The 27,506-nt window shown below is 56.0% G+C and overlaps 1 protein-coding gene across 3 annotated transcripts in view; it reads right to left on the bottom strand.

Annotated features, from left to right (window-relative positions):
* Window positions 1-1,683: 1,683 nt before the first annotated feature.
* TAB1 (TGF-beta activated kinase 1 (MAP3K7) binding protein 1) overlaps window positions 1,684-27,506 on the bottom strand; it is a 32,664-nt gene continuing 6,841 nt past the window's right edge. The window contains exons 2-11 of one of the 3 annotated variants that reach the window (XM_003989272.6): window positions 19,784-19,920; window positions 19,275-19,428; window positions 13,213-13,299; window positions 12,533-12,671; window positions 11,614-11,727; window positions 10,909-11,020; window positions 8,611-8,755; window positions 6,824-7,046; window positions 5,611-5,773; window positions 1,684-3,502 (exon numbers count right to left, since the gene is read on the bottom strand). In XM_003989272.6, the coding sequence (XP_003989321.1) occupies window positions 3,295-3,502; window positions 5,611-5,773; window positions 6,824-7,046; window positions 8,611-8,755; window positions 10,909-11,020; window positions 11,614-11,727; window positions 12,533-12,671; window positions 13,213-13,299; window positions 19,275-19,428; window positions 19,784-19,920 (1,482 nt within the window). In that variant the 3' untranslated portion in view covers window positions 1,684-3,294. Of the gene's footprint in view, window positions 3,503-5,610; window positions 5,774-5,798; window positions 6,636-6,823; window positions 7,047-8,610; window positions 8,756-10,908; window positions 11,021-11,613; window positions 11,728-12,532; window positions 12,672-13,212; window positions 13,300-19,274; window positions 19,429-19,783; window positions 19,921-27,506 lie in introns of those variants that run through there. The other 2 variants (XM_006934053.5, XM_045062388.1) reach the window with 2 other exon arrangements.

Below are 27,506 nucleotides of genomic sequence, written 5' to 3'. Positions count from 1 at the left end.
AAAAGATGCATCGTGGAGTTGGCTCTGCGGTCCAGCTGCAGGGCCAGTCGGTGAGAACTCGAGGGACCAGATGAAGGCTGGAAACAGGAGAACAAATCCTAGCGAGGATGGCCCAAGACAGTCCACGGAGCTCCTGGTGTTGCCAGGTGTCCCCACTGCCTGCTCACCTGCTTCGGGTCCCGGGATGGACGGCAGCTCGCGAAGGCCTAGCTCTTCTGGTCTGATCCAGGCCAGAGCCTCAAACAAGCCTCAGTTCTGTCCTGTGAGGGGACCAGATGTCTTCAAGGGACAGGTGGACACAGGCGGTGGCTGGGCTTTCTCTGGTTCTATTTGATCCAGGCCCCAGGGAAACAGTGCTCTCCCCAGTGAGGTGGTGGGGGGATGGTTAAAGGTCAAGGCTGGAGGGAGGGGGGGCCCTGCTGGCTTGGCCCAGCGCCGGCCTTGGCCGTCTGCCTGCCTTGTGCATCAGCGTGGGCCTGTGGCCTCGCAGCTTTGCCTGGCTGCCCTGGTTCTCCTCCCGGAACTGACCCTTGCCGTTTCTGAAATCCTAAAATTCCTCAGCTACCCCTCTCTGCTTCATGGCTTAATCCACCAAAGGGAACCAGGAGGCTGACCCGGTGCCCCTTTCGGCCCCAGCAGGCAGGCTCAAGTGGACTGAATGACACCGAGGGTGGGGAACAGGGAACACAAAGCCGGCAGAGGGCAGTGCCTTGCCCCCACTCCTGGGACGGAGCAGGTGCTTCGAGAGACCCAGGGGCCTAGGGCTTGGCTAGGGCCACTTGTGGCAGGGATTATGCCCACCTGTCTGTGCCTCAGTCGCTCTGAGAGAAGGTACACACACCACCTCCCTCTCAGGGTGCTGGGCTGACACCGGCCTCCAGAAGGACTCGGGGGCCAGCAGTGCTACGGGCCTCCCGAGGGACAGCTGGAGAAGCCGAGGAGGGGGAGAGAGCCTGGAAGACGGTTCTGCAGGCTCTCGGCCCAGAGCCCCTTCCCGGCAGAGGGGCGGGGGCACTGGGAGCCTCAGACGCCACCATCCAAACCCTGACCTTTTGCTTTTGTTTCTAAGCAGACGCTCTTGTTAGAGGGGGAAGTTCTTAATTCCTATAAAGCAGGAAGAGGCCAGTATTTATGGAAAGTCCTCCACCCAAACAAAACCAAAACAAAGCAGAGCAACTCCCTGGATGTCCACAAACTGCTGACAGGGGGAGGGCAGTGTCCTAGTGACCTGCAGGTCTGTCGGCCACACCACTGCCCACAGGGCCTAGAGAACTATCACCCTCTCCAGATGTGCGGGGACAGGGATGCCGGACAACCTAGCGCTCTCCCCTTGGGCGGTGAGGCTGGCAGGCTGGATCCCACCAGAAGGCTGGGCCTCGCATCCGCCCAGCAAGCGAGCTGGGGCCTCCGGCTGCCGACGGGGACGGGGAGGCTCCACCTCCCGAGGCCGCGGCGATGGGAGGCCTCAGTAACTGCACTTTTTTTTTTTAATTTTTATTTTTAGAGAAAGAGAGGGAGGGAGCAGGGGAGAGAGAATCTCAAGCGGGCTCCACGCTCACCATGAGGCCTGATGCAGGGCTTGATCCCACGGCCCTGGGATCAGGACCTGAGCTGAAATCAAGAGTCAGATGCTCTACGGACGGCGCCAGCCCGGCGCCCCCGAAGCACTGTGAACGCACGTTGTGCAAGACCACCAGTTATCCTTCCTTTATTGCAGTAAAAAAGTGATTCTATTTCTAGAACCAAACAGCATCACAGAGACATTCCTAGGAACCTGACAAGAAAAGAACGTTCTTTGTTCGCAAGCCCTTGTGTCACCTGCGCAACAGACACAGCTCCATGGTCAGGGTCCCCGCCAAGAGGCGCCGGTCCTCCTCGGGCACGGCCCCCTCGGAAACTGTCCCCCGCCCCCCAGCGCAGCACCCTGGGCCCCGCTCGGCCGCGGGGAGCACCGCAGAGCGAGCAGGGCCTCGGCACTGGCCTCCGATCATCCGGAGTCTGGGCACCCTGGAGGCCGCACGTGGCGGTGGCCCCTGGTGAGCTGGGTCTGGGGCGTCATGGGCCAGGGGCCTGGGAGCCGGGGCGGGGCAGAGGGGCCCAGGGAGGCCTCAGACCCCGGAGAAAAGGTCTGAGTGCGGCTCCATCACCCACTGTGGGAGTCAGGCGGGCTATGGGCCTCCTGCCTCCTCTTCCCCAAGCGGGGGGCGGCACTCCCGGCCCACAGCCCTGGCGGCGGCCTCTGCCCACCGACAGCAGAGAGCACGTGTGATACGGTCTCAGGGCCTGGGCCGGTCTGCTCCTGTCCCCAAGTGTATGTCAAAGCGGTGCGTGTCTCTGAAGCCCTCGGTCACCCGTGACAGCTGGTATCCAAAACCTCTTCCCTTCTGGAAGTGTTCCCCACTGTTCTTTCAAACGAGCCCCCAGGCCTGACTCGTGACCTGTTTTTTCCTTACAGCCGAAAGAACTTGTCGTTGGCGGTAAAGCCGGCTAATTTTAGCAGCTCCCCGGTCCGGGGCCTTCCTCGGCCCGGGAAGGGAGACAGCAGAGCCAGCTCACCCCGACCCAGGGCCTCCCCGTTCCTGGAGGGGCCTGACGAGAGCGGCCACCGTCCCCGCTCGGTCTGCGCGCATCCTGCCCCCTCTGGGGGGCTTCTGTTGGATCAGTTCCCTCTCGTTCCTTTCCGCTGGACCTGCCCCTGTGCAGGCCACCCCAGGCTCCCGGCGCTTCCCCTGGTCTCCCCGAACATTTGCCGCTAAAAACCACCCGGGCAGGCCCAGGGACGGGGGCAGGCTTTGAAGGTGCAGATGCCAACCAGGGTTCCACGCCGGAGGCTGAAGAAGAAAGGGGGGGGACACCGCCCACTGGTGAGGGGGCAGTCGCAGTGGCCACGGGCTCTTCCAGGGGAAGGTGGTGGCCTTGAGAAAGCCATGGCTGCCGGGCTCGTGGCATGCAGGGTCGCAGGAGAACTCCCCACGCTCCGTCCCAAGTGGCGGGCTTGCGGGCCAGCGCGGTTCCTGCACTGAGCCAGTGTTCTGAGACCACAGTGGTCCTGAGTCTGCCCGAGGAAGTGGCCTCCGGCCCTCTGTGCGGTGACAAGTCTGCACTGGTGCTCTCTCAGAGAATGTTCTCTGCAGCACCAAGCACTGTGGGCTGAGAGTATGGTGTAGGCTCAGGACCGGGCACACCGGCCCCCACGGGCACAGGCAAGTGGTAGGAAAAGGCCCATCCTGCCCCAGCGCTGGGCCCCCTTGTCCCCATGCAAGGTCCTGCGTGGGCCACATTCCGCGGTCAGGGCTATGGCGCCGTCATCACACTCTGCTCGCCATGGTCCACGCTCCAGAGACGGTAAAACTCGGCAAAGTCCACATAGGGCTCGACCCGGCCATCCTCCCCGGGCGGGAGCGAGTGGGCAGGCCGGGAGCGGAAGAGGCCCCCGTCTGAGCTGGAGCTGCTGCTCTGGGTGTGCGTGTTGGTGGACTGCAGGGTCAGGGTCGGGCTCTGGCTGTGGGGACAGGGGAGACTCAGTCAGGGACCCTGGCTTTTACCCTACGACAGAGAGGCCCCTGCCTCAGCCGGCCCCTCAGGCCACAAGAGCCAGACCAGCCAGAGGTTCTTAGGAGCTACTGACAAAAAAAAAAAAAAAAAAAAAAAAAAAAAAAAAAAAAAAAAAAAAAAAAAAAAAAAAATCAAATGTCTTTTCCAAGCTCTAGCTATAGGCGGCTACTTAAGTTAACTAGAATTTGGGGCACCTGGGTGGCTCAGTCGGTTGCGGGTCTGACTTCGGCTCAGGCCTGATCTCACGGTTTATGAGTTCAAGCCCCAATCAGGCTCTGTGCTCACATCTCGGAGCCTGGAACCTTCTTTGGATTCTGTGTCTTCCTCTCTCCCTCTCTCTGCCCTTCCCCCACTCGTGCTCTGTCTCTCTCTCAAAAGTAAACATTAAAGGGGCGACTGGGTGGCTCAGTCAGTTAAGCATCAATTTCGGCTCAGGTCATTATCTCATGGTTCCTGACTTCGAGCCCCGCGTCAGGCTCTGTGCTGACATCTCGGAGCCTGGAACCTGCTTCAGATTCTGTGTCTCCTTCTCTCTCTGCCCCTCCCCCACTCACACTGTGTCTCTCTCTCTCTCTCTGTGTCTCCGTCTCTCTCTCTCTCTCTCAAAAATAAACATTAAAAAAAAAAAGTCAAGTTAACTAGAATTTAATAGAATGGATCACCCGGTTCAAGGGCTTGATGGCCATGCACCCTAGTGGCTCCCGTATAGGACACGGGACATTCCCACCCTCAGAGCTGCACTGAGCTAGAGGGGGTCCATTCCAGCTTCTCCAGATCTCACTGATCACAGCCAGGAAGGATTCTTCTCCCAAAAAACTCACTCACTCCTTCTCTCCCTCACACTGGCTGGGTAGGGACAGGCCCCTGTTGTCAGAGCTCCCTGGGCACCCCCCCTCCCCCCCGTTACAGAACGCCTAACAGCCGGGTATCACCTGCCCACCCGCCCTCCTGCACACTCCCAGCACTGCCCAGCCCCCAGCACCAGCCTGCCCACAGTGGGCCCTGACTAGTGCTCAGATGCAGGGCCCCGAGGAGTCAGAGGTGCGGAAGGATGGCTGGCTCTCCCGCCTGCCCTGTGACCACTGCTATCACACTCTGCCTCTGTGGGCACCGCTCACCCTGCAGGGGGGGGGGGGGCGCTCCAACGCACTGCGATGCCTGCCGCTCAGCAGCCCAGCAGGACCCCTGGGCGCACAGGGGTGGGAGCCCAGGCACGTGGGGGCAGGGAGATGAGAAGGCCCCCTGGGAGGCAGTGGCCACTCCCTCCCAAAGGGCCTTTCCGATTGGCCACATCCTCCGAGTGGGCTGGCTGTGGCATCCCTGTTATTCTGTGCCGGGCTGGAATGTGGAAACCGGAGCCCTGGGTCCCCTGGCGGGGTGAGGGGTGGGGGGGTGGACATTCCACGGAAGTAGAGGGGGGGGGAGGGACACCAGACCTGTGAGGCAGGTCTGGGGTGAGGAGGGGCCAGCCCACTCACTCCTGGGCTCCCGGCCTCCCGCTGCCTCCACCGCTCCCCCTGCTTTCAACTAGACAACTCCCTTTAAAGCTAAAATGAGACACTTCAGTCAGAGCACCGGCTCTGGCAAGCAGCAAGCCGGGACAGGCCAGACAATGTCCCCCAAGCACGACGCCACCGGGGAGGCAGACCTGCATCGCGTGCTTCAAGACGGGCAAAGATGAGAAACGAGAAAAGAACAGAACCTTCCCATAAGTGAAAACTAATCTGTGGGACCCACAGGAAAACACGACCAGCGGGCTGCCTGCATTGGCGGCCCGTCTCCTCCCAGCCCCCCTCATCTGCTCTGCCCCTGAACCTCCACCCCTCCTAGGCCCGGCTTCAGTGAGCTGTGGGAACCCGCAGGGCTGCGTCCTCCGGCCTCTACATCTGGGGGAAGCCTGAGGAAGGGGCCGGGGAATTTGAGAGGGACGGGGCACTAGCGCACCCCACCCAACGTGGCTCGGCCGGGACTCGGCCCCACGGCCGTTCGTGTCCAGGTCCGAGGGTCCTCCCGGGAGGTGGGCCCGAGGGTGCCCGGGGTGAGGTGAGGGCTTACTTGGTGAGGGTGGGGGTGGCCTCATCCAGGGTGGAGGCGCTGTGGGCCCCATTGACCAGCTGGCCCTGGGAGGGCATGACGAGGGAGAGGGTCACGCTGGTCTTGCTGGTGCTCTGGGCGCTGGAGTACGGCACGGACACGGGATACACGCGGCCTCCTGTAGCTCAGGGAGAGAGAGAGAGAGAGAGCAGTGGGCTGCAGGCAGCAGCTGGGGGGGGGGGGGGGGTGGTCCCTGGGGTGGTGGGAACAGGGCTACTGCAGGGCCTAACAGGGACAGCGTCTGAGGTGCCGAGGAGGGAGGCATGGTCCTCTGCCCCTTGGGACAGCGAAGGGACGTCTGTCTCACGGCAGACTCTTCTAGGCGGGCAGGGAGATCCTCTCGGCAACAAAGCACGGCCGCTGCTCAAAGCGGGAAGAGTGAGTGCCGAGCAGGCTCAAGGAAAGGGTTACTGCCTGGCTTCCCACGACGCTTTCAGCCAAGGGGTAGGCTGAGGTCGGCCCAATGAAAATATGGTTGCAATAACAACAAGCTAGAGAAAACTCCAGTAACCCCAGTGTCCGTGGGAGAACAAATCCATCTGTGCTGCCTGCGCGCTAAGGCTGGCTCGTTTGAAAAAAGAAAAGGAAGCGCAGCCCCTAGGAACCGATGGTCGTGACACTGAGCAGCACTGGGAGAGACACAAAAAAGAACCATCGCCCCTCTTCCCGAGCAAGCCGACTGCGGAATTACAAAGGCAGAAAAGAAAGCGTCTGGCCCCACCCCCGACACTATCCAGGGTCAGAGCCAGGTTTCGGGGTACCCTCTGACCACAGGCCTGACCTCGCCTCTGTCTCTTCCTTCTAGAACCTCAGTTCTTCAGTAGAAGGGATGCCATCTGTCTCTAGGGTTTTAGGGACTAAAGGAACTACATGGGTAGAGTGCCAGGCACACACCAGTGGCAGCCGTCACCCCTGTTATGTGGCTTCGAGGCTTGGCAAAGTGCTTGTCCACACACTCAGGTCTTTAGGAGGTAGGTGGGCAGGTGCTATAATCCACATTCACGGGCAAAAGGGAAAAAAAAAAAGCTGAACTCAGCTCGGAGAGGCTTAAAGGCAGAGAGCCCGGATTGTAGCCAGGCCAGGCCCCTGGCTCCGTGTCCACTGCCGGCAGCAAAGCCCCCCACAGCCCCGGCCGGCTTCCTCCCACGGCCTCCTGTCCATGCTGTGCGCATACCTGGGGCCGGGGACGCTGCGGGCTGGCTCATCTCGCCTAGTGGGTAGCCGAAGTTCCTCACCAGCAAGGTCATGTCCTCGTGCCTGGGGCAGAACTTGGCACGCTCCCCGCCACTGGCAAAGGTGTCACCGTGGATGCGCTTCACCCGGTCCACCACAGCCTGGGCCACCGCATCCAGGGAAGTCTGCTTGGCGAACTCAGTGTCGATCATGGCGGCGATCTCCTGGAGGAGGGGGGTGAACCTGGTGAGGAGTGGGGTGGGGCCCCTGGACTGTGGGCCACAACTCCAGAGCCTAATCAGGATGCTTACGGGGCATCAGCCAAACAGGTGAAGGAAGTCACCACCAGTCAAGCCTGTAAGCCGAGCTTTTCAAGGTATTCAGGATAATTCTTCTGGAACTTTCTCATTAGTAAAGGTGTGACCTTGTGATTTCTCCGAGTATTGGCCTCCACACCAAAACAATGGGGGCTAATGTCCACCTCGCTACGTTATTAAGGGAATTAAAAAACACAATGGATGGGAGGACATTCTGGAGACCACCAAAAAGTGCCGAATGAATTGTCGTTATTACTAAGCTTCCTTTCCTGGAACTTACTGTAGACTACGATATGCCGTTTATACTAGAAAGTGGGAATACAGAGTGAAGATGGGCCCTGTCCTCAGAGAAATCCACTATCCAGTTTTTTCTAGAACCCAGCAAAAGCCACTAGATAATTCTATGGCAAAAACCAAAACTAAAAAATCACACTGACAGTAAGATCACAAACACAAACTCCTCTACGGGATGGCTGGCCAGAATCTCTTAGAAGTAAAGTAGGGGGGCTGGGGCAGGTCACAGGAAGTGACTGAGCCCCATCCGGGGTGGGCTCGGCTCTGTCGCTGTCACTTCAGGCAAGACCCTGAACTCTGTGAGCCCCAAGTTCCTTACCTCAATGTGTCAGTGAGCCCCTGCCTCCTGTGTTACAAGGCTAGTGGCAGGGACGATAAGATAAAACAGGTGAAAGATCTTGAACACGGGTTATCAGGAGACAGGCATAAGTTTTCCGCGTGATTTTTAATTAGAAAGGACAAAGTAGAAAAGGTTACCTTCCTACAGGAATTACAAATGGAAGGAGAAACACAGCCTGAATTTACTATCCAAGGTCAGGTAAAGGCAGCCTCCCTGCAAAACCATCCTGAAGTGACTGTCTCAAAGCCATGCTTTAGTGACAACTATCTGACACGTGTGTTCCAAGTGCAGCGAAAATAAGCAGCTCCCGCTGGCTGGGGAACCTATCACACCTGGCCCTCAACACAATCCCCAAAAGCTAGGTGTTATCACCCCATCTCGGAGATGAGAAGCAAACTATAATCTGGGGGCACAGCTCAGAGGGGAGGGAAGGGGAGGGAGGGGAGGGGGCCGAGGGAGGCTGAGGCACAGACCACACCCCTCTGGGCTCTCGTCCTCCGTCCAGGGCCCTTCCTAGACAGACTTCACAACAATTTGCCCAAGGACATTCGCTTCCTTCTCTCCCTCTTCCCTTCCGGCTGTGCTCAGCGCCGTGGGGACTGACCCTGCTTCAAGCCCAGAACAAGCACAGCTTTGGGTGGGATGGGTGTTCTTGGAGCTCTGAGCCTTTTCTCCCCCCGGCTTTGAATGCAGAGAAGCTGTCCAGGGCTGGCATTCGAGAGCTAGAGCTCTGGGTCCCGAAGCACTTTGGAGCCAAGCAGAAGGGCTGGCTGGGCCCCCGGGGGAGCTTGCCACCCTGCGGGCCGGCTGGCAGGGCTCTGCCCAGGCCCGGCTCACCTGGTTGGCCTGCCCAGGCCCGTGGGCTGCCTCCAGGGCCTTGTACAGCCCCTCCGACATCAGCACCAGGAAGCCGGTCACCCCCTCCAGGGGCTGTGCACCGTGGATCTCGGGTTCTGCAATGATAGGCTTGGACTTGGCGGCACTGTAGGAAGAGGGTTGGGGGAGAGCCGTGCTCAGAAGGGCCCCCAGAGGACATTTTTCTGCTAAGGGCCAGAATCTACCCAGAATGTAAACTAAAACGCACATCTGACAAGAGGAAAAGAAACAGGAAAGAGAAAACCAGGAAAACAGACCTGTCTCCTGAGGGTGTCTTAAAGGAAAGCTCTGAGGGCCAGGAAGCGAGTGGGGCAGCTGGGTCAGGACAGCGAAGGTCGGGCACCCACTCCCAACCCTGGTCGACATCTCCTGTCCACAGAGCCTGTGCAGTGGCAGTGAGGACGGCGAGAGGGGGTGGATCACTTTCAGAAGCCCACTCCTCCTGGGCTCTTCCAGAACAAGTTATCCAAGCCGACTCAGATGCCACGTACGCGTCCCCCCCGCACTGGGACCCTTAACGGAGGCGCTGGCAGAGTCAGCGAATGTCACAGAACTCTAACACGTGCGTGTGCGCACGGAGCCAAGCGGAAGGGTTCCCGGCAACAGCACTCAGAGGAGCAAAGTCTGGAAACGTACTGGGAGCCCGTGAGTAGGGGCCGGTGAGGTGAGCGCTGATGCAGCCACACTCTGGGACTCCGCAGCCCACACCCTGCCCTCAGGGACAGAGGAGCGGCACCCGTCAGGGAATAAGTGAGGTGTGGCACTCTGGAAAGCAGATGCCAGCACTTGTGGGTGCTTTAAAAAGGATGCTTTCGGGGCGCCTGGGTGGCTCAGTCAGTAGAGCGTCCGACTTCGGCTCAGGTCATGATCTCACGGTCTGTGAGTTCGAGCCCCGCGTCGGGCTCTGTGCTGACCGCTCAGAGCCTGGAGCCTGCTTCCGATTCTGTGTCTCCCTCTCTCTCCGCTCCTGCCCTGCTCATGCTCGCTCTCTCTCAAAAATAAACATTAAAAAGGATGCTTGCCCCGTCCATGCACACGCACACACACGCACACGCACACACACACACACGCACATGTGCACGTGGACACGATACACAAGAAACCAGCAGCATCTGGGGAAGGAGTCCAGCCTTGCGGCGGGAGGAAAACTTACTTTTCATTGTGTATACCCTTGGCGCTATTTGAATTGTTCTAAACTACATGTGTACCTTCCAATTAAGCAAACAGAACTCCTAAGCAAACAGAACCCCACAAATCAGAGACAAAAGTTTCCAAACTCAATTGTCTAAATTTGGTGAGAGTAAGGAGTTTTAATTCCTGCTTTCTGGGCCACGACGAGCCTGGCTCTGACGCCAGGGTGTTTGGTATGATTCCCCCATGGCTCCCCCATCAAATACTGCGATGGCAACCCACACACAAGCCTATTTTCCCAGTCAATGTTAAGGATGTTGCTCTGGATTCAGGAGGCCTGGGTTCGAGTCCTGCCTCAGCCCCCTGCTAGCCCTGTGACCAGGCAGACTACCATTTCCTCACAAGAACACAGCTTTGGGACAACAAGCTCACAAGACCTGAGTAGGGACTGAGTAAGAACGCACGTAAAGAGCTGGGCACAGGCTTGGTACAATGAAGGCCCACGGTCATCATCACGGCCCATCTGCTGCTACGAGCACTGGGTGGCACCCACAAGGGCAGTGTCCTCCGAGGGCTGTGTGCAATTTGTCTCACACCTCTGCCCCGGCCCCAGCCACGGACAGCACTGACCAGCAGGTCTTTGGTCCGTCCCTATCCACACCAGGCAGCTCGTGCCAACGCTGGCCTCTTGTGTCAGGCCCTGTGGCACTGGTCGCCACGCTTGGCTTTGACCCAGCTCCCCAACATGACCCAGTGTGATAACCCTGCTCGTAACCAGAGTCCGGACACCAAGATAATGGCCTGAGCTTAGGATTCCCACCGTAAGTTCCCGCTTTGCTGCTCCTGGCAGCACCTTTTAAAATAACCACTTAGAATTAAGGCTTCCAAAAGCAGTGACCTCCACCCCAACCACCTTGAAAGTAATAGGTGCTTGCTACCCTACGCTAGAACCCCAACTCCTGGTTCGTTGGGTTTAGGGCCACACGCCAACATCGCTGGGAGGAAGAAAGGTCTTCTTGGGCTCTGAATTACCTCAAACTACCTTTTGTCCCTAGAGCCTAAAGTCTGCTTTTGCCCAGGCCCTCTGGCCTTACAAACAGACAGGGGGCAGCTGGATGGGCCACCTACCTCAGTAGGTCGATGTCAGTGTAGCCGTACTTGACCTTGTAATCCCCGATGCGCCTGGTGCTCTCCTGCCCACAGATGACCCCCACTTGCTTGATCTTTCCTGCATCCAAACCTGCCAGAGGGAGGACAACAGGATCCCAGATCCTGTCCGTCATGAGAAACTCAAACAAGGGGATCCAGACACAGCCACAAAAACAAGGCAACGAAGACCCAGCGAACAGAGAATGAAGTCACGCCAGGACGCCCTGGAGGGCGGCTACCCCGAAGCGCCCCGGGGTCCCCAGAGCCCAGCCCCATCAGAACGCCCCCTCACTCAGCGGCCTGGGCTGCAGAGCTCCCCGGGAAGTTGGGGGGAGGGGCAGCTAGGCCGAGGTGGCTGCAATCCTGGGACTTCTCTGGCCTTTTAGTCTCCACCGGTCACAGTACCTACCGCACGTTCACTACTCTCGCGAACACTTTACACATACGGACTCTCGACCCTCACAACGCCCCAAGACAGGTGTTACTATGATTCTCATTACACAGATGGGGAAACTGAGGCACAGAAAACTTAGGAAATTCTGCGTATCACCAGCTAGTAAGGGGCAGAGCTGGGATCCACCCCCAAGGTTACGGCCCAAGCAAGCCCTTCACGCCTCTCTCTACGTGGACACCGGAAGAGGACGCAGGGGGAGCCGCGGAGGGGTCGGCCCGACCCTCGCTCACCCAGCTGAGAGAGGCGGAAGAGCTCGTCCTCGTTCTCCGTGGTGTGGTCCACATTCAGCTGGGTCACCTGCAGCCCGTCCACCGTGGATTTGCATAAAAGGGCACGGTTTGTACCTGCAGCGGAATTGGAGCGGCTGAGCAAAGTCTGGGTGCAGCGAGGGGCAGGACACGTTGAGCAGAGAGAGAAAAGTCAGGCATCTCACACAAGGAAATCCTTGAAACGAGCAAAGAAAATAGGCTTAGACCACTGGGGTGAGTCACCAGTCAGGGCGTGCTGATGATATTAAGGAATTAGGTTAAACTTTTCCAGTGTCATCTTAGGATGATTGGGATTTTAGTAAGAGACCTTTTCTCTAGGGAGACATACTGAAATATCTACAAAGAGAAAACGACATGATGTCTGGGGTTTGTGGGGACAAAGGGCTGCAGAGGAAATGAGACTGGCCCCAAGGAGGTGATCGCTGTGGCCGGGGTATGGGCACACGGGGGTTCGCTACGTGCTTATCTTTTTACATTTTTTAATTCTGTCCACAATGAAATCCAAATGTCCCTGTGGGCCCTCACCCAGCCCGTCTCGCCGCCCTTTGTGGGATGCCGAGTGGGTGTTCTAGAGCCAGGCAACCTCTTCCTGAAGAGGAAGCCACTGAGGCGACCCAGAGAGGGGGCGCAACTCGCCCAGAGTCAGTTGGGGCAGGGCGGGGACTAAAGCCGGGACGCCTGCCTCCTAGCTGGTACCTCCAGCTCCCCGGGCTGGGACTGGGACGCTCCTGCGGAGAAACAGGGAGACATACCCAACAGTCTCAGGAGACGCGGGCTGGAGGGCTGACGTGTCTGGGAAGCGGACAGTCCAAAGAACACACAGACCTTGAGGCTACCTCTTGCCCAGCACTCCCCGCCCGGGGACGGGTAGGCGGCTCACCGACATTGGCGACATAGAGCCTGTTGTTGAGAAGGACCGCCACAACAGCCATGGCTCCTCCCGAAATCTCCCTCTCCAGTGCCTTGAGTCTTTCGAGGATCTTCTGGTACTGAGGAAGCAGCTGGTGCTGAGGGACACCCTACAGGCCGTCATCAGGGGGTCAGAGCAGGCCGGGTCCTCGGAGACCATCTCACCAGCCACCCCCTCCCTTCGAAGGCAAGGATCTGAGGTCCGGGCCAGGATGAAGCCGCACTGTAGCCCCAGGCAGGCTTCTTGCGGGAAAGCCAGACATGGCCCGACTTGTGCCGTCAGTTCTGAAAGTGCCGGTGGCTGATGTGAGCGGGTGGGTGACGAGGCTATGCACAGGGTGAGGTCGGGGACTGAACCGGAAGGGCCTTTCCTCATATTCTTCACTGCCCGCCCCACGCTGGGCCGGAGTGAAGCTGCCGGCATGGGCCAGGGAGGCCTCTTGCAAGGGCCCCTGCGAACGCATCGTCCCCCAGTCCCTCAGGCAGGAATGAGTCTGTCACTCAGTCCCCTGAATCCTGCTGCTCTGGCCCAGTCGTGTCAGTGGCCTGACAGTGACATGGAAGGTAAGTCCTTGCTCCTAGCAAAGCCAGGCCTTGGCGGGTGTGCTCCCCCCCCCACCCCCCCCGCCGGGGAGCAGGCCGGGGGATTACCTCTGGCAGCTGGGACTGGAGGCTGGCCTTCTCAGCCAATGCGTCATCGATGGACTCCAGGAAGCTCCTCTCCACCACATCAAAGGCCTGGAGGCAGAGGACAGGGAGGGGTGTCAGGGCACAGGCCAGTTCAAAATATCACCGTCACCAAATACTGAAATGCGTCCTATTAATAGTGACAAACTCTGTATTAACTGCAGGTGGTCACGTGATGCGGGCTTCACAGGGGGCTCTGCAAGGCTACGTCTCCTAGAGAGCAACCTCCGGCAGAGACATCAGCTCCACGGGGCTGGTCGCTGCTAAGGTGGCACCGTGGAGACCAGAGAGGCAGGAGGCGGCGCAGGAGTTACCAGCAAGGCTGGGAATCCGGTCACCGGGGGTGAAGCCCACGTCCCCCACCCGCCCGCTGGGCAGTCTCCACCTCCTCGTCCACATGGGAGGCAAGCGCTACTCTGAAGGTGACGGAGACAATCCACCCTGTGTCCCCAAACCCCGGCTCAGGGTAAGTCTAGATCAGTGCCACCTAGTATCGCTACTACGTCCTGCCAGTCCCTCGACGCCGGTCACATGGCTGCCTTTGAGGGGGGGAGGGTGCAGCCAGAGTCACTGGCGCGGGGCCCTGAGGCCACGGAGGCCTCTGGCCCAGGTGCTGATGCTGGAAAACGGCCGAGAACAGTTTTCGAGGAACAGGAATCCATCCTTCTCGTCTTAAAGTAAGTGCCTCTGGACGAGCTTCCAACAAGAGGTGCCAGGAACAAGAGCTCCAGAACGGCCCACAGACACCAGAACCGGCCAATGAGCACCCGCGAGGAGCAGGGCCCAGCGGTGCCGGCAGCCACCGGAGACTGAGCCCCCGAGCCTCACCTGGAGGAACGGGATCGCCCTCGGTTACCCTGTTTCCGCCCGAGCTCAGCCCCCGCCCACTGCACCCGTGGGTCTGAGGCTGCATCCCTAACGCCCCTCCCCCAGGAGCATCTCCTCCACAGCCCACCCTGCAGGTCAAGGGGAAGGACCGCAGCTGGCCGGCTGCCCGGTCCTGCGCTCTGGGAAGGCGGGGAGCCCCTGTTCTCATAAAACAACTTTGTCTTTCTGAGTTGCTGCCTCGGCGTCTGACAGTGTGATAACCCTGCTCGTAACCAGAGTCCGGACACCAAGATAAGGGTCTGAGCTTAGGATTCCCGCCGTAAGTTCCCGCGTCGCTGCTCCTGGCAGCACCTTTTAAAATAACCACTTAGAATTAAGGCTACAAAAAGTAGTGAGCTCCACCGCGACCAACCTGGAAGTAATAGGTGCTTGCTACCCTGCTCTTTATCTCCCGCTGGCTCTGGACTCAGGAGGGAGGACTGTCCTCCTCCCCAGGCCAGGGGCGCCCCCTTGCTTCGGGATCTGTAAGTAATAATAAATCTGTGACACTACCTCCTTTCTGGGGCGGTACTGAGACTGTGCCTTCAATCAAAACAGCCCCCACGGGTCTCACATCCCCAGAGGGGACATGTGCTTGGATGCTGAGGGAGCTACCTGCTGACCCCGTGTCATCAGGTTATAATCTACGTAATCTTAATTCAATATCCCAGCTCTGGCTTCTCAATACCATTGGTGACAAGGAGAGGATCTCCTTTTTTGTTTTTTTAAATTTAATTTGAGAGAGAATGAATCTTAAGCAGGCTCCATGCTCAGCACAGAGCCCAATGCTGGGCTCCATCCCACAACCCTGGGATCGTGGCCTGAGCTGAAATCAAGAGCCGGCCGCTCACCCAACTGAGCCTCCCAGGTGCCCTGCAGTCTGTACCCTGTACGATGCCTCGGGGCTGTGAATGGCTCACAAACTTCCTCTCCCAGACGGACAGGGCTCTCTGGGAAGGAAGCACTGCTTGCTGGCAGTCCGTGGCGTTGCTTGGCACTGCCTCTGGGTGTTGCCACAAATCCCCACCCTAAGTTGTTGCGCTGTAAAAGATTGGACTCCCCTGCAGCGGCCGACCGGCAGGCCCCAATCTGAGGTGGCTGTGTTTCCCATTAGTCTCTAAATGAGACCCCACTGGGTGTCTGGTCTGGAGGTGACTGGTTACCATCGCACGCAAAAGCTGAGCCACAGTGAGCTAACTAGGACAGAAGGACTCTGCCTCCTTCCCAGCAGGGGCGCAGGCCGTATGGCCCTGGAAGCCAAAGAGAGTTCCCCTAGGTTAGTGCTGGAAAGGGAGGCTGGCGGCTGGGGCCACTGTGCTGGTGGTTGGGGCTGGGTGTTAAGCTTGGGTAGCCGGCCCCAACCCGTGACAGAGGCAACTCCACCAGGGGCATCCCGGCACCCCGGGCCAGCGCCTCCGGTGTTGCTGCCTTCCCTGCCGCTGTCGCAGATCATCCCCTAACCCCACGGGATACTGGCAGTCCCACCCCTGGTGTGGTAGAGCAAAACGCACCCTCGCTACAAGCAGGACCCCCGAGCACACGGTCCCAGCTCCTCCCAAGTCCCCAAAGGAGGTTGAAAATCGACTAGACTCTTGTAAGAACCCCGCTCACGTGGCTTGCGCCTTACTGGGCACAGTGGCATATTGCACCCAACTGCTCTTGCTACATTCCCGGGGCCGGGGGCCTCTCCCAAAGGCACTGGTGAGCGCTGCGCTGGTTGAGGTGGACCTAACTCCCGGGAGATGTACCGGGGCACCCTAGGGCAGGACGCAGCAGCCCCCATCCCAGGCGCTCCCTGCTACCGTCTGTCGAACTGAGATGTCCAACAACGACCAGTGTGAACCAGAAATGGAGACAGGGGACTATACCACGCTAGCAGTGCAAGGTTTTCTAGAAAAATGTGCCCAAAGTGGGGAGGAGAAGGGTGCTGATTGGCTCTTCTGGGACTTTGGAACAGGCTCCCACCTGCTGTTTGCGGCGGCTGAGATGCGCCAGTTGGCTGGGTGGCCCAAGACTCTACAATTCATACTTCGTTAAAAACACAAAAACAAGATAAAAAAACCCAGGGTATTGAGGACCCATTTCATCAGAGACACCCTGGAGGACCCCTGGACTTGTCACCACAGCAAGGGGGCCAAATGTGTCAGGCCACAAGGGCAGGAGACAGACGAAATAAAAAAGGGGGTGGGCTCTGAGGAAGAGATCCCCGCAAGCCTGCAGAGCCCTTGGAGATAAGGAGAAAGAAGGTCCCGTGTCCTGACTCAGATTTTGGCACTGGGCCTATCCCTCCGTTGACATCAGAGTTCAGGCTCACCGTAAGCGGACAACCCTGGATGAGACACCTCCTCTCAGCCAGAAACCGGGATGGGTCAGCGGGTCCGTCATTTTGCTAAGGGGTATGTTTCCACACTCCCTGACCGTGTCCAACCCAGAGGAGGCACCCCGGGGGCCAGAATCTCAAGAGTTTTACTTAAAGGGTAAGCCCCCCCCCCCAAAGGCCACGCTGTTACAACTTATCGAAACGTCAGATACAGTACCGCAGGCATTAGGTGGTACCAATGCCGTAGCTGGACACGAAAAAGAATTTTTCTGAAGCCCAAATCTCGTTTGCCGGTAAAGGTGAACAGGCCCCACTCCTCCTACAGCCAGGAACCCGACGGAGGGGCCCTAGGGGATACAGGGACTTCTGGGCCCCTTTTAGGTCCCCACTGAGGGGCGGCCTGCAACGCGGCTCCCTCCCGTACAAGATGACCCACGTGCCTCTCCATACTGGCAGCTCTGGAGATCAGGGACCCTGACGACTTCCTCTCGGGACAGCCAGGACCCAAGTTAGAGGCCTCTGCTCAGGTGCCGCAGACGCCGTCACCTCTTGGCATGGCCCAGCCCCGGCAGCAGGATCTGGGTCCCGTACCCTGACTTCTGAGAGGGGCGGCTACAAGGCCCCTGCCCAGGAACCCAGCAGTCTCCTGGAGCCTGTCCCTCCTCCAGGGGACAATTACCCGTATACTTCTCTGATTACCCACTGGGACACGTAAAAGAAATTTTACCGCTCTTGTCGATGCCTTCTGGGAACCCCTCTAAACATCAGTGAGGGGCACGCTTTAAATTACAAGGCGTATAAGGCAGGCTACGGAAAGCGTTCGACCTCCATTGGATGTGACCCACCCGCAGCACAGAGGTTGGGCTATCGCCCCACATAAGATTCAAGGGCCGCTCACAAGTGTTAAATTTCTGGGCCTCAATTGGTCCTCTGAAGGCTGGGAAACTCCACTTGAGGTTAAACACGAACTGTCAACGCTTCAGCCCCCACCATGCTGCGGCAAGCCCGCCACGGCCTTCGCACCGCGGACGCATACCTCGCTCGCCACTACCCTCTCCGCAGCCACACACGGAGCCCCCACGCTTCGGCGGGGAGGAGCCCAACAGCAAGCTCTGTAGCTGGCACAGAGGTCAACTCATCAGGCCCGCCAGCTCCTTCCTCCAGGTGGAAGCGCTGGCCGCCACGGACCACGCGTCCCAGGACTACGGCCTAACCGCGGCTCCCCCTGGCTGCCCACGGGCTTCCAGACCGGAAGGCTGCACTCCACAGCCACCCGCTTCACCCCCAGAACATCGCAGTCTGGCTCCTTAACGGGCTTTGCTAGAAACAGGGGCCCTCGCCGACCGGAGCTGCCATCCTCACACTTCTAATCAGATCGCGGGCAAGGGACGGCTCCCCACGTGGCTCCGCGCAGCCACAGAGGCCCATTCCCGAAAGCGGACAGGGCACCCCCAGGAAGGGGCTGACTCTGCGGAGGCGGGTCTTTCCGGAGGGCAGGAGGACATGGCTTCCGAGGTCCTCGGCCCCCTGCCCACGGGCCGTGAGGAAGTGGTGACGGAGGCGCCCCCAGCCCCGCCTGGGCCTCTAGCAGGCCGAGCCAGCCGCCGCTAAGAGCGGGCGTGCGAGAGGGGAGTCCGGCTGCTCCGTGCACCGCAGCGCCGCCACCGTCCGTGGCAGGGCGGGGCCAGCTCAGCTGGCTGGGCTCACGGCAGCACAGTTGGCTGTGTAGAGCACTGCTGCCCGTGGCCGGCCTCTTGTCCGTGTCTCTGCTGACTCCCGGGCAGCTGCTGACAGGCTCGCGGTCCGGTCAGGCCGACGGCAGGGGGATGATTTTCACATCCCGTCTGGGGTGCTCCGTGTGGAGGGTACCGGGGCAATCAAAGCCTTTCGCACTTCAACACGAATGCGACCTCGAGGTGTTTTCCCTCGCCCGAATCCCAGTCACCATACACTGGGGGCTCTCGACCGGCTCCACCCACCCCTCAGCCCCCCGCAATCAGTCTTCAGCTCCACCGCGCCAGCCTTTCTTAGTTACCGCTTCTTCACTCTTTATTCCTCGGTCTAATGCTCCCCAAAGGTCCTCTGTCTCTTTGGATCACGGGGTGGCTACCGCCACAATGGCCTGGATGCACTGGGCGCAGGGCTGTCCTGCTCTGGGGGCGCCTCTCACAAAATGCACCGCTTTGAATCGCAGATGACGTCCCCAAACCAAACGCTGGAAACTGCCGTTCTTTGGTCCCGGGAGGGGACGAGCCTCTTAGCTGCCGCCAGGTTGAATTCACTGGGCGGCTCCTTCCCTCCGTCCCCACTACCCACTTCACTATGACTTGTGTGATACTCGCACTGGTTTACTGCCTGCCACACCCACCCCGAGCACCTCTGCGGGTAGGAGCCTCCCTGTCTTTCTTTTCTGAGTACACCCCGCTCCCATTCAGGCCTCCCAACACCACGGACTCGGATCCTCAGAGCAAGGATCTCATTTTACTGCCCAACAGGGCATCCGGTAAACTTTCATTTCGGCCACAGGCCTCTGGCATTACTGGATACCACGGTGGACTTTGAGAATCCTCGCTCCTTAAGTTCCCGGGCAGTAGATGGCTCCTACGTGGACTTCCTCGCTGCCAGGGTCACCTGCCACTTGAAATGCTAAGCCCCGTGGCCACCGCTCTCCTCACACCCGGCCGCCGGGAGAGGCTCCCACCGCTGCTCTGCAGGAAAGAAGGTGCTGGCAGCGTCTTCAGACCAACCCCGGCTGACCCTGCACTTTGCAGTCGCAAGGCTGAGCTCCCGGGGGAGCCGACCGGCCGGGGTCACGGTCGGCCAGCCTGACCCCCGCTACCTGCAGCAGCACACGCCGCACGTCCGCCTCGGTGTGCTCTGCGCTGAGCTGGCCCAGCAGGAGCTCTGCAGACAGCCGCTGGGCCACGAAGCTGGTCACCCGGTTGCCATCATAGCCGTTGAAGACCCCGTACAGGAAGCAGTTGTTCTCACTCCTGACAGAGAAGGGGGAGCGGCTTGAGACGGGGGGCTCACAGAAGAGGGATGCCGGTTCCCAAGTGGAGGGGAGGAGGGAAAGGACTGGGGGAGACCAGAGATACAGCAGCGGTGGCTTCGGATGCCCACCGGGGTTCCCCCACTCTGACCATCATTCCACCCCGGCATGGCCTTCCAGGACACTCCCTGACACCACTGTAGCAGGCCCTCGGTCGGCCTGAGGTCCAGAAGTGCAAGGGACAGCAGGAGATGCCCCCCCCCCCCCCCGTGGGTCACAGCTCAGTGGCAAGCCCCATTCGGGACGGGTGCAAACTTGCCTCCGAGGCTCAGGAGGGCACTGCCAACAGCGCTCACCTGAACTTGAGCCAGCTGTCCTCCGGTGGGTGGCTCTCGGTGCCCTTGCCATCAGCAGAGTAGCTGCGGTTGGAGGCTGAACCCACCCCAGAGAGGTGGCAGAGCGGCAGGTCGTCTGTCCAGCTTGGCTGCTGCTCCTGAGGACACCAGGAAACCAGAAAGTGTCACCTCCTTCATGAGGACGGACCCCACCTCACCTTCTTTCTCTTCCCCAACAGAAACACAGCAGCCCCGGAGCCCCACAGACAGTTCTGCTTCCTTCCGGAAAACAGTGCTTGGATGAACAAACACCTGCAGAAGGGTTTGCATGTTTTTATGGGTAGTCCACAATGCCGTTCCCCAGGAAACCTGGAAAAAACTAGAGTTCCCAAATTCTAGGCTCAGCAGTGGTTTCTAAGCACGAGCTGTGTTACGAAACATGAGTGAGACACACAAAAGAAGCAGTCTCTTGGGAGAAAGCTCTTTGGTGGCTCCCCACCGCTCCCTGCCGTGGCTCTGACTCCCACCCCTTGGGCACCAGTTAAAACTGGAGATTTCCAGGCCCAACCCCCAGAATGTCTGGTCCTGGTGGGGCCCAGGATGCCTGCGTCGCAGGCAGCTCCTCCCAGGTGGCCGATTCGGGAGGCCCGACGGCGCTTGAGAAACTGCCTTTACGAGCCAGCTTCAGTCATACGCCATGCCCTTGGCATCTCTCCCCTCGGTCCCTGCTCTGCTCTGGCACCCTCTCGCATCTGCTCCGTGCCACATCCCTCTCTCCCAGTACAAGTGCCTGCAGCACCTCACTCTTTTCCCTCTGCGAGAATATACTCCTTACCCTTGTCTAGCAATTCTCCATGTCCTTCAGAACTCTGGCTCAGGAGTCACCACCTCCAGGAAGTCTTCCTTCAGGAAGACCCCCTCCCAGCCCTTCTCATGCACTCCTCCTACACCTGGCTCCCCTACTCCTGCCTGCCTGCGTCTGACTGCCTTTCTACCCCTTGGATCTCAAAACAGGCAGTCCAGCTTTAAACCTCACATACACGCGTGAGCACTTATGCAGAGCCGTCCAGGCCCAGCCCAAACACAGGTTCTGAATTTCCGAAATCTCCTAGGAGTGCACCCCGAAGTCCCAGAAACGGCTCTGACACAAGGCCCAGGTATGAGCCATTCTTCTCACTGAAAGCCTCCCCATACCAGGCCCCTATCTGAGAGCTGTGCCTGGTTCCCAAGAGCCTTCCCAGGACCACCCGGCCTGGAAATGATGGGGAGCGTCGAAGGTCAACTGCAAAGAGGGTACCACTTGGATCGAACTGAACGCTGTACTGAAATATTCAACAGGCACGTATCCTGTGCACAATTTCTTGTAAGGTCGTAGTAAGTCTTCAAAAAAGGATGTGAAAACCACTTCAGCAGGCTCTTGCAATCAGATATGCAAATGGCCTGTGGTTAGCTTTTGTGGCAAATTTTATCTTCTGTTTATTTACATACTGACAGTGAGTGCCTTTATGGCTTTTTAAAATTGCTTTGATGCTGCATTGATTCTAGCGGGTTCGTTCTGTCTTGCACCCTGGAGCAGCTTCTGCAGGGTGCAGGAGTTTATTTTTATTTTTAAATTAACATATAGTAAAATGGACCTTTTTTTTGGCATGCCGGTCTATGAGTTTTCACACGTGTTTTGGGTGATTGCCGCCACAAGATCTGGGAAGAGCCCCATCATCCCAAAACGTACCCGTGAGTTGCCCCTTCGTAGCCACCCCTCCCCTAACGCCCAACAAGTAGACTTGTGCTCGATCACTACGTTCGCTGTCTTTTCAAGAATCTCCTAAGTGAAATTAGGCAGTATGCGGCTTTTTTTCTTTTTATTGTGATGAAACACACATAACAAAATTCACCATCTTAACCGTTTTTGAATGTACAGTCCGGTGGTACTAAATACATTTGGCGTTGGGCGGCCAGCCCTGCCATCGTCCCCATAGCTCTTTCCCTCCTTTCGTAAATCTGAAACCCTGTCCCCACTAAACACAAACTCCCCTCACTTCCCCAGCCCCCGATGCCCACCACCACCACACTCCAGGTCTTGTAAGGCATAACCTTTCAAGACCGGTTCCCCTCACTCCGCATGATGCCTTGGAGACCAACCCCCCCCCCCCCCCCACCAAGTCACTGCGGGCGGCAAGTCTGTCCCTTCATCGCAGAGAGCCTCCCGTCAGATGGATGCAGAAGCCTGTCCACTCATCCACTGCAGGGCATCTGGGCTATTTCCAGTTTTCGGCAATTATGAAGAGAGCTGGCATAAACGTTCACGGGCAGGTTTTGGTGTGAACGTAACATTTCACGTCTCTGGAGTAGGGATGAGACTGCGGCTTAATTTTGTAAGAAGCTGCCCATCTGTTTCCCAAAGCGGTGTACCATCTGCATTCTCACCGGTAGCGCGCGAGAGTTCCAGGTGCTCCACACCCTCGCCCCGCCGTGGTCCTATTAAACGCAGACATTCTGAGAAGTGTGCAGCCGATGCCATCGCGCCTTTGATTTGATTTCCCTAACGGCTAATGACGGTGTTGAGCATTTTTTCATGTGCTTATTTGCCATCGACACAACTCTGGAGAAGAGTCTGTTGTAAGTCTTTTTTTGTTTGTTTTTTAGAGAGAGCAAGTGCTAGTGGGGGGAGGGGCAGAGAGAGAGGGAGAGAGAATCTCAAGCAGGCTCCGTGCCCAGCGCAGGGCCTGCCGTGGGGCTCAGTCCACCGTGAGATCATGACTTGAGCCAAAATCAAGGGAGATGCTGAACCGAAGGAGCCACCCAGGTGCCCATTATGCCAATTTTTCAATTGGGTTATTTGTCGAGTTCTGAGAGCCCTTTGTGCTTTTTGGACCAAGTCCTTTGTTGGACACGTGATTTGCAAGTATGTCTTCCCAGTCTGTAGTTTGTCATTCCATTCACTTCCTGGTACCTTTTGCGAAGCAAGAGTTTTTAGTTTTTATGAAGTCCATTTTATCCGCTTTCTCTCTCATGGCGCACACTTCTGGTGTCTTAAGAATTCTGCCCAGCCCCAGAGACCTTCTAGGTTTTTCTTCAGATAGTTTCACGGTTTTACATTTAGACTTGTGATCCATTTGGGGTTAATCTCTGCATAAACCAGGAAGTTTCGGTCTAAGTTGTTTTGGGTTTTGTTTTGCACATACAGATAGCCAATTGTTGTAACACTGTTTCTTGAAAAGACTGCCCTGTCTCCATTAAAGTACCTCTGCACTTCTTTCAAAAATTAACTGGCCATACTTGTGTGGGTCTGTCTCTGGACTCTAGTCCGTTCCATGGATCCAGGTGTCTATCCCTCCACCGATTCCATGCTCTGGATTATCATACCTTTATAAATCTAGAGTTTAAATCTGTATATAAGTCTATATTATAAAATCTACAACTTCTTTATAATCTATATTATAAAATCGGGTAGTGGGTTGCCTCTAATTTTATTCTTTTTCAAAACTGTTTCAGCAATCCTAGCTCCTTTGCCTCCCACGTAAATTTTAGAATTGGCCTGTCTATATCTACACGGAAGACTTGCTGGGATTTTGACTGGAATTGTTTATAAATCAATTTAGGACATCTGACACCCTCACCGTGCTGAATTTTGCAATCCACCAACATGGTATGTCTTTAAATTTACTTACGTCTTCTTTATAGGACATCTACACAATTTCACCACAAGGGCTGAAAAGCCACTTGAAAACAAAAAAATGTGACCAAAACCTAGCCATAGAAAAGAAACAGCAAGAGCTGAAATTCTGTTCAGCTCCTGACGACACCAGGCACTCAGCACTTTTAGGTCAAGTGACATACGGGAAGAAAAATTGTCACAGTAACGCAAATTGTTTCTAGCTGCAATCTCGACCTGTCTCATTTGAGAGTGATACAAATGTCTCTCTTAATATAAATGTGAAATTAATTAGGTCTTTGGACTCCACATATGACATTATACAATTATAGTGTATTCAATTAATACCACCATGTATTCAATAAACGTCTACTGGGCATTTATACAAGGCTGACATCATTCTAGGCACTGGGGCCCCAGTGCAGGACATAATTGAGGGTCCTTGTTTGAAGCCTCCTTTCTAGGGAAAGAGAAACTTCCAACATGTTAATATAATAAATATTATATTACAATACAATATTACAATACAATACATATTACAAAATATTTCAGACAGAGATATGAGCCACAGAAAAAATAATTAGGGTAAGGGGACAGAGAGTGATGGTGAGGGCTTTTAGATGAAATGGTCAGAAGAGGCCTCTCCAGGGGCCCCTGGGTGGCTCAGTCAGTTGGGCATCTGACTCTTGATTTCGGTTAAGGTCATGATCTCACGGTTCATGAGATGGAGCCCCACCTTGACTCTGCTCTGATAGGGTGGAGCCTGCTTGGGTTTCTCTCTCTCTCTCTCTCTCTCTCTCTCTCTGCCCCTCCCCTGCTCACTCTCTCTCAAAATAAATAAATAAACATTAAAAAAAAAAAGAAGAGGCCTCCCTGAAGAGGTGACCTCTGAGCCAGACCCAAGTGATCAGAGCAGTAGCCCTTTCAGAAAGTGGGAAAGGGGCCTTCCAAGCAGAGGAAATGGCATGTGCAAAGACCCTGAGGTAGCAAAACAAGTGTGTGAGGTTTAAGTAAATGCAAGAAGGCCAGCATAGCCTCTGCAGTGACCAGAGGGGAAAATGGCTTGCTACCGTGTTCATATATATGCGTGCGCCCATGTGCCTAGGTGGGGACAGGGTAGGGCCTTCCTTCCATGCCACTGAAAAGAGTTCACTGCCAAGGAATTAATTATTTTTCAACGAACTGCTTTGTTGCCAATTATCGCTTAGGTCTTAGGTCTGGTTAGCATGCCTCCACTGTCAGAGACCTCACAAAGGTTGGGCAACTTGGCAAATGAATTTCCCAAAGAATCTTTTTCTAGGGTCTGTCTCCTGCCTGCAACTCAAATGAAACTAAGCAAAAGATTAAGCACAAAAGCATCTCCCCAGTCTGGAGTGTCTCAGGTCCTCCTCCTGAAAAGATGGGTCGAGACCACTCTTCAGCACCCTGAAGCGCCACAGCTGTTTCGAAGCATGCAGGAGAAGATGTTCATTCATACTTTTTAGAATCCTATCTGTGATTAAAAATGAGATTAAGACGGGGTGCCTGGGTGGCTCAGTTGGTTGAGCATCAGACTCTGGGTTTCGGTTCAGGTCACGATCTCACGGCTTCCTGGGTTTGAGCCCCGTGTCTGCTTGGGATTCTCTCTCTCACCCTCTCTCTCTGCCCCTCCCCTACTTGCGCTGTCTCTGTCACTCTCAAAATAAATAAATGAACTTAAAAAAAGATAAGATTAAGAGGGACTGAACTCGACCTCTAGTAGGAAATGAACAATACAAATGTGTCGCCCATGACGCAAAACCTGTCATCGATGCTGCAATCACGAGACTCCCTCTGCCATTCCCTAATTCCCATGAGGGTCAGACACAGGCTTCCAGGGACTCGAATCTTTACAACAAAGTCATACTTTCCAGCAAAAAGTAACTATTACCCGAGCAACGTATGGGCCCCACTTGACACTGTGAGATACACTCTGACAAACACTAATGAGAGAGGCTCTTTCGAGGAAGGAAGGAAATGAACTAGACTAGGTGACTGAGGAGCTCACCACCTGGGTGTTTCAAGGCACAAAAACAACTCACTCGCCCAACGGGCGCCCGTGACACTGCTCTCAGGGGCGGGCTGGTACCGCGCGGGCTGCCGCAGCCACGCTCAGCTCGCACGGAGTAACAAGCTGTCCCAAATCAGAAAGACTCCAGGACGGTGGTCCACCTCCTGACAAGCACCCGGTTCTTCAGACAGGATTGATGACTAGTGCCCGGACACCCCTATGATGTTAAGTGCTCTTCTTTTCAAAAATGATTTTCATGTTTTTAAATTTTATTTTTGAGAGAGAGAGACAGAGCACGAGCGGGGGAGGCACAGAGAGAGAGGGAGACACAGACTCCGAAGCAGGCTCAGGCTCTGAGCTGTCAGCACAGTGCACGCACGGGACTAAACCCATAAACCGTGAGATCGTGACCTGAGCCGAAGTCGGACTCTCGACCGACTGAGTCTCCCAGGTGCCCCTAAGAGCTCTTTTTGAAATGTGATTTTCATAATGATGAGCTAGTAATATTTTGGAAATATAGTTGACTCTTGAACGACACGGGGGCTGGGGCACCAACCTCCTGTGCAGTCAAAAGTCTGTAACTTTTGAGTCCCCCCAAACTTAACTATTAATAGAGGCTACCTTCCACTGGAAGCCTTACCAATGACATAAACAATCAACACATGTTTTGTATGTTACATGTATTGTGTCCTGACTTCTTACAATCAAGTAAGCTGGAAAAAAGAAAACACTAAGAAAATCATAAGGAGGGGAGCCTGGGTGGCTCAGTTGGTTAAGCGTCTGACTCTTGGTTTCGGCTCAGGTCACAATCTCACGGTTTGTGAGTTCGAGCCCCATATCCGGCTCTGCACTGAAAGCAGAGAGCCTGCTTGGGATTTCTCTCTCCCTCTCTCTCTGCCCCTCCCCTGCTTGTGCACTCTCTCTCTCAAAATAAATAAATAAATAAACAAACAAACAAACATTTAAAAAATTAAAAAATAAATAAGAAAAGAAAATCATAAAGAAAAGAACATACATTTATTTACAGTACTATGTTTATCGAAGAAAAAATCAGCACATTAGGTAAATCACTGTAGTTCAAACTCATGTTGTTCAAGGACCAACCACATATTATTTCATTAGCTGGCAACTGGTGTTCAGGTCAATGGCTGTGGATTCCAGTGCTACTGTTTATTTAAGGAGAGTCTTTGTCCGTTGATAATAACACTCAAGAAAACAGTACTCAATGGACACTTTCTTAACCTGCCAGTCGGTACTAAAGCCAGCATCTACTGAGCGGGGGAGACACAAGAGGCATTCTCGTTAAGATCAGAAACACGGCGAGGATGCCCACCTCCTCCGGTGCCTAACACTGAACTGGAGGCGTCAGCTCACGCAATTAGATAAAAGAGGCAGAGCTTAAGAACCGGAGAAGTACAATTCCCTCTATTTGCAGTTGATAGTATTTGGAAAACCTAAAGAATTAATTTGAAAACTCAAAAGAAGTCAGAAGGGTGGCAGGATAGAAAAATCAAGACACAAAACCCAAGAACCTTCGTACACGTAAAGAAGAGACTGGCATCTAGCCTCCGCGGGACAATTCCCACTGGCTGTTAACTAAAGTAACGGTCTTTTCCCCCTGCGGTTCTATCCAGGCGGTCTCCCCCAACCGCACTCCCATAGAGGATTTTTTTCAACCTGAATTGACTTTAGTGGGATTATACCCTACTGCTCTCATCTCAGCCTTCCAGCTTGCTGACATAATTTTGAATCTCACCCTTTCAGAGATTAACAATCTCACTCAGCTGTCTATCCTGTGCAGCCAAGGCCTTCTACACAGCGTTCTGCGTGATCTCGAAAAACCTGTGACCAGAACAAAAGGAGTGGGAAGCCAACCGACTTCTTGCAGGAGGGTGTCTGCACCAACACAGGAGGGAAGTAACACTTCCCCCAGAGGTCTGCTCTACTTGAAAGGCCAGAGGTATTCTGGGGACCCCAAATGAAGAGGCTACTGACCCCAGAGGTACAGTCGCACAAACAAGCACACACTTCAGAACAAATCGACTATTTATAAACGCGAAACT

Source organism: Felis catus, chromosome B4 (assembly GCF_018350175.1).
Source record: "Felis catus isolate Fca126 chromosome B4, F.catus_Fca126_mat1.0, whole genome shotgun sequence".
In the NCBI taxonomy this organism is placed as follows: Eukaryota; Metazoa; Chordata; class Mammalia; order Carnivora; family Felidae; genus Felis; species Felis catus.
This window is presented reverse-complemented; position numbering and strand designations above follow the sequence as displayed.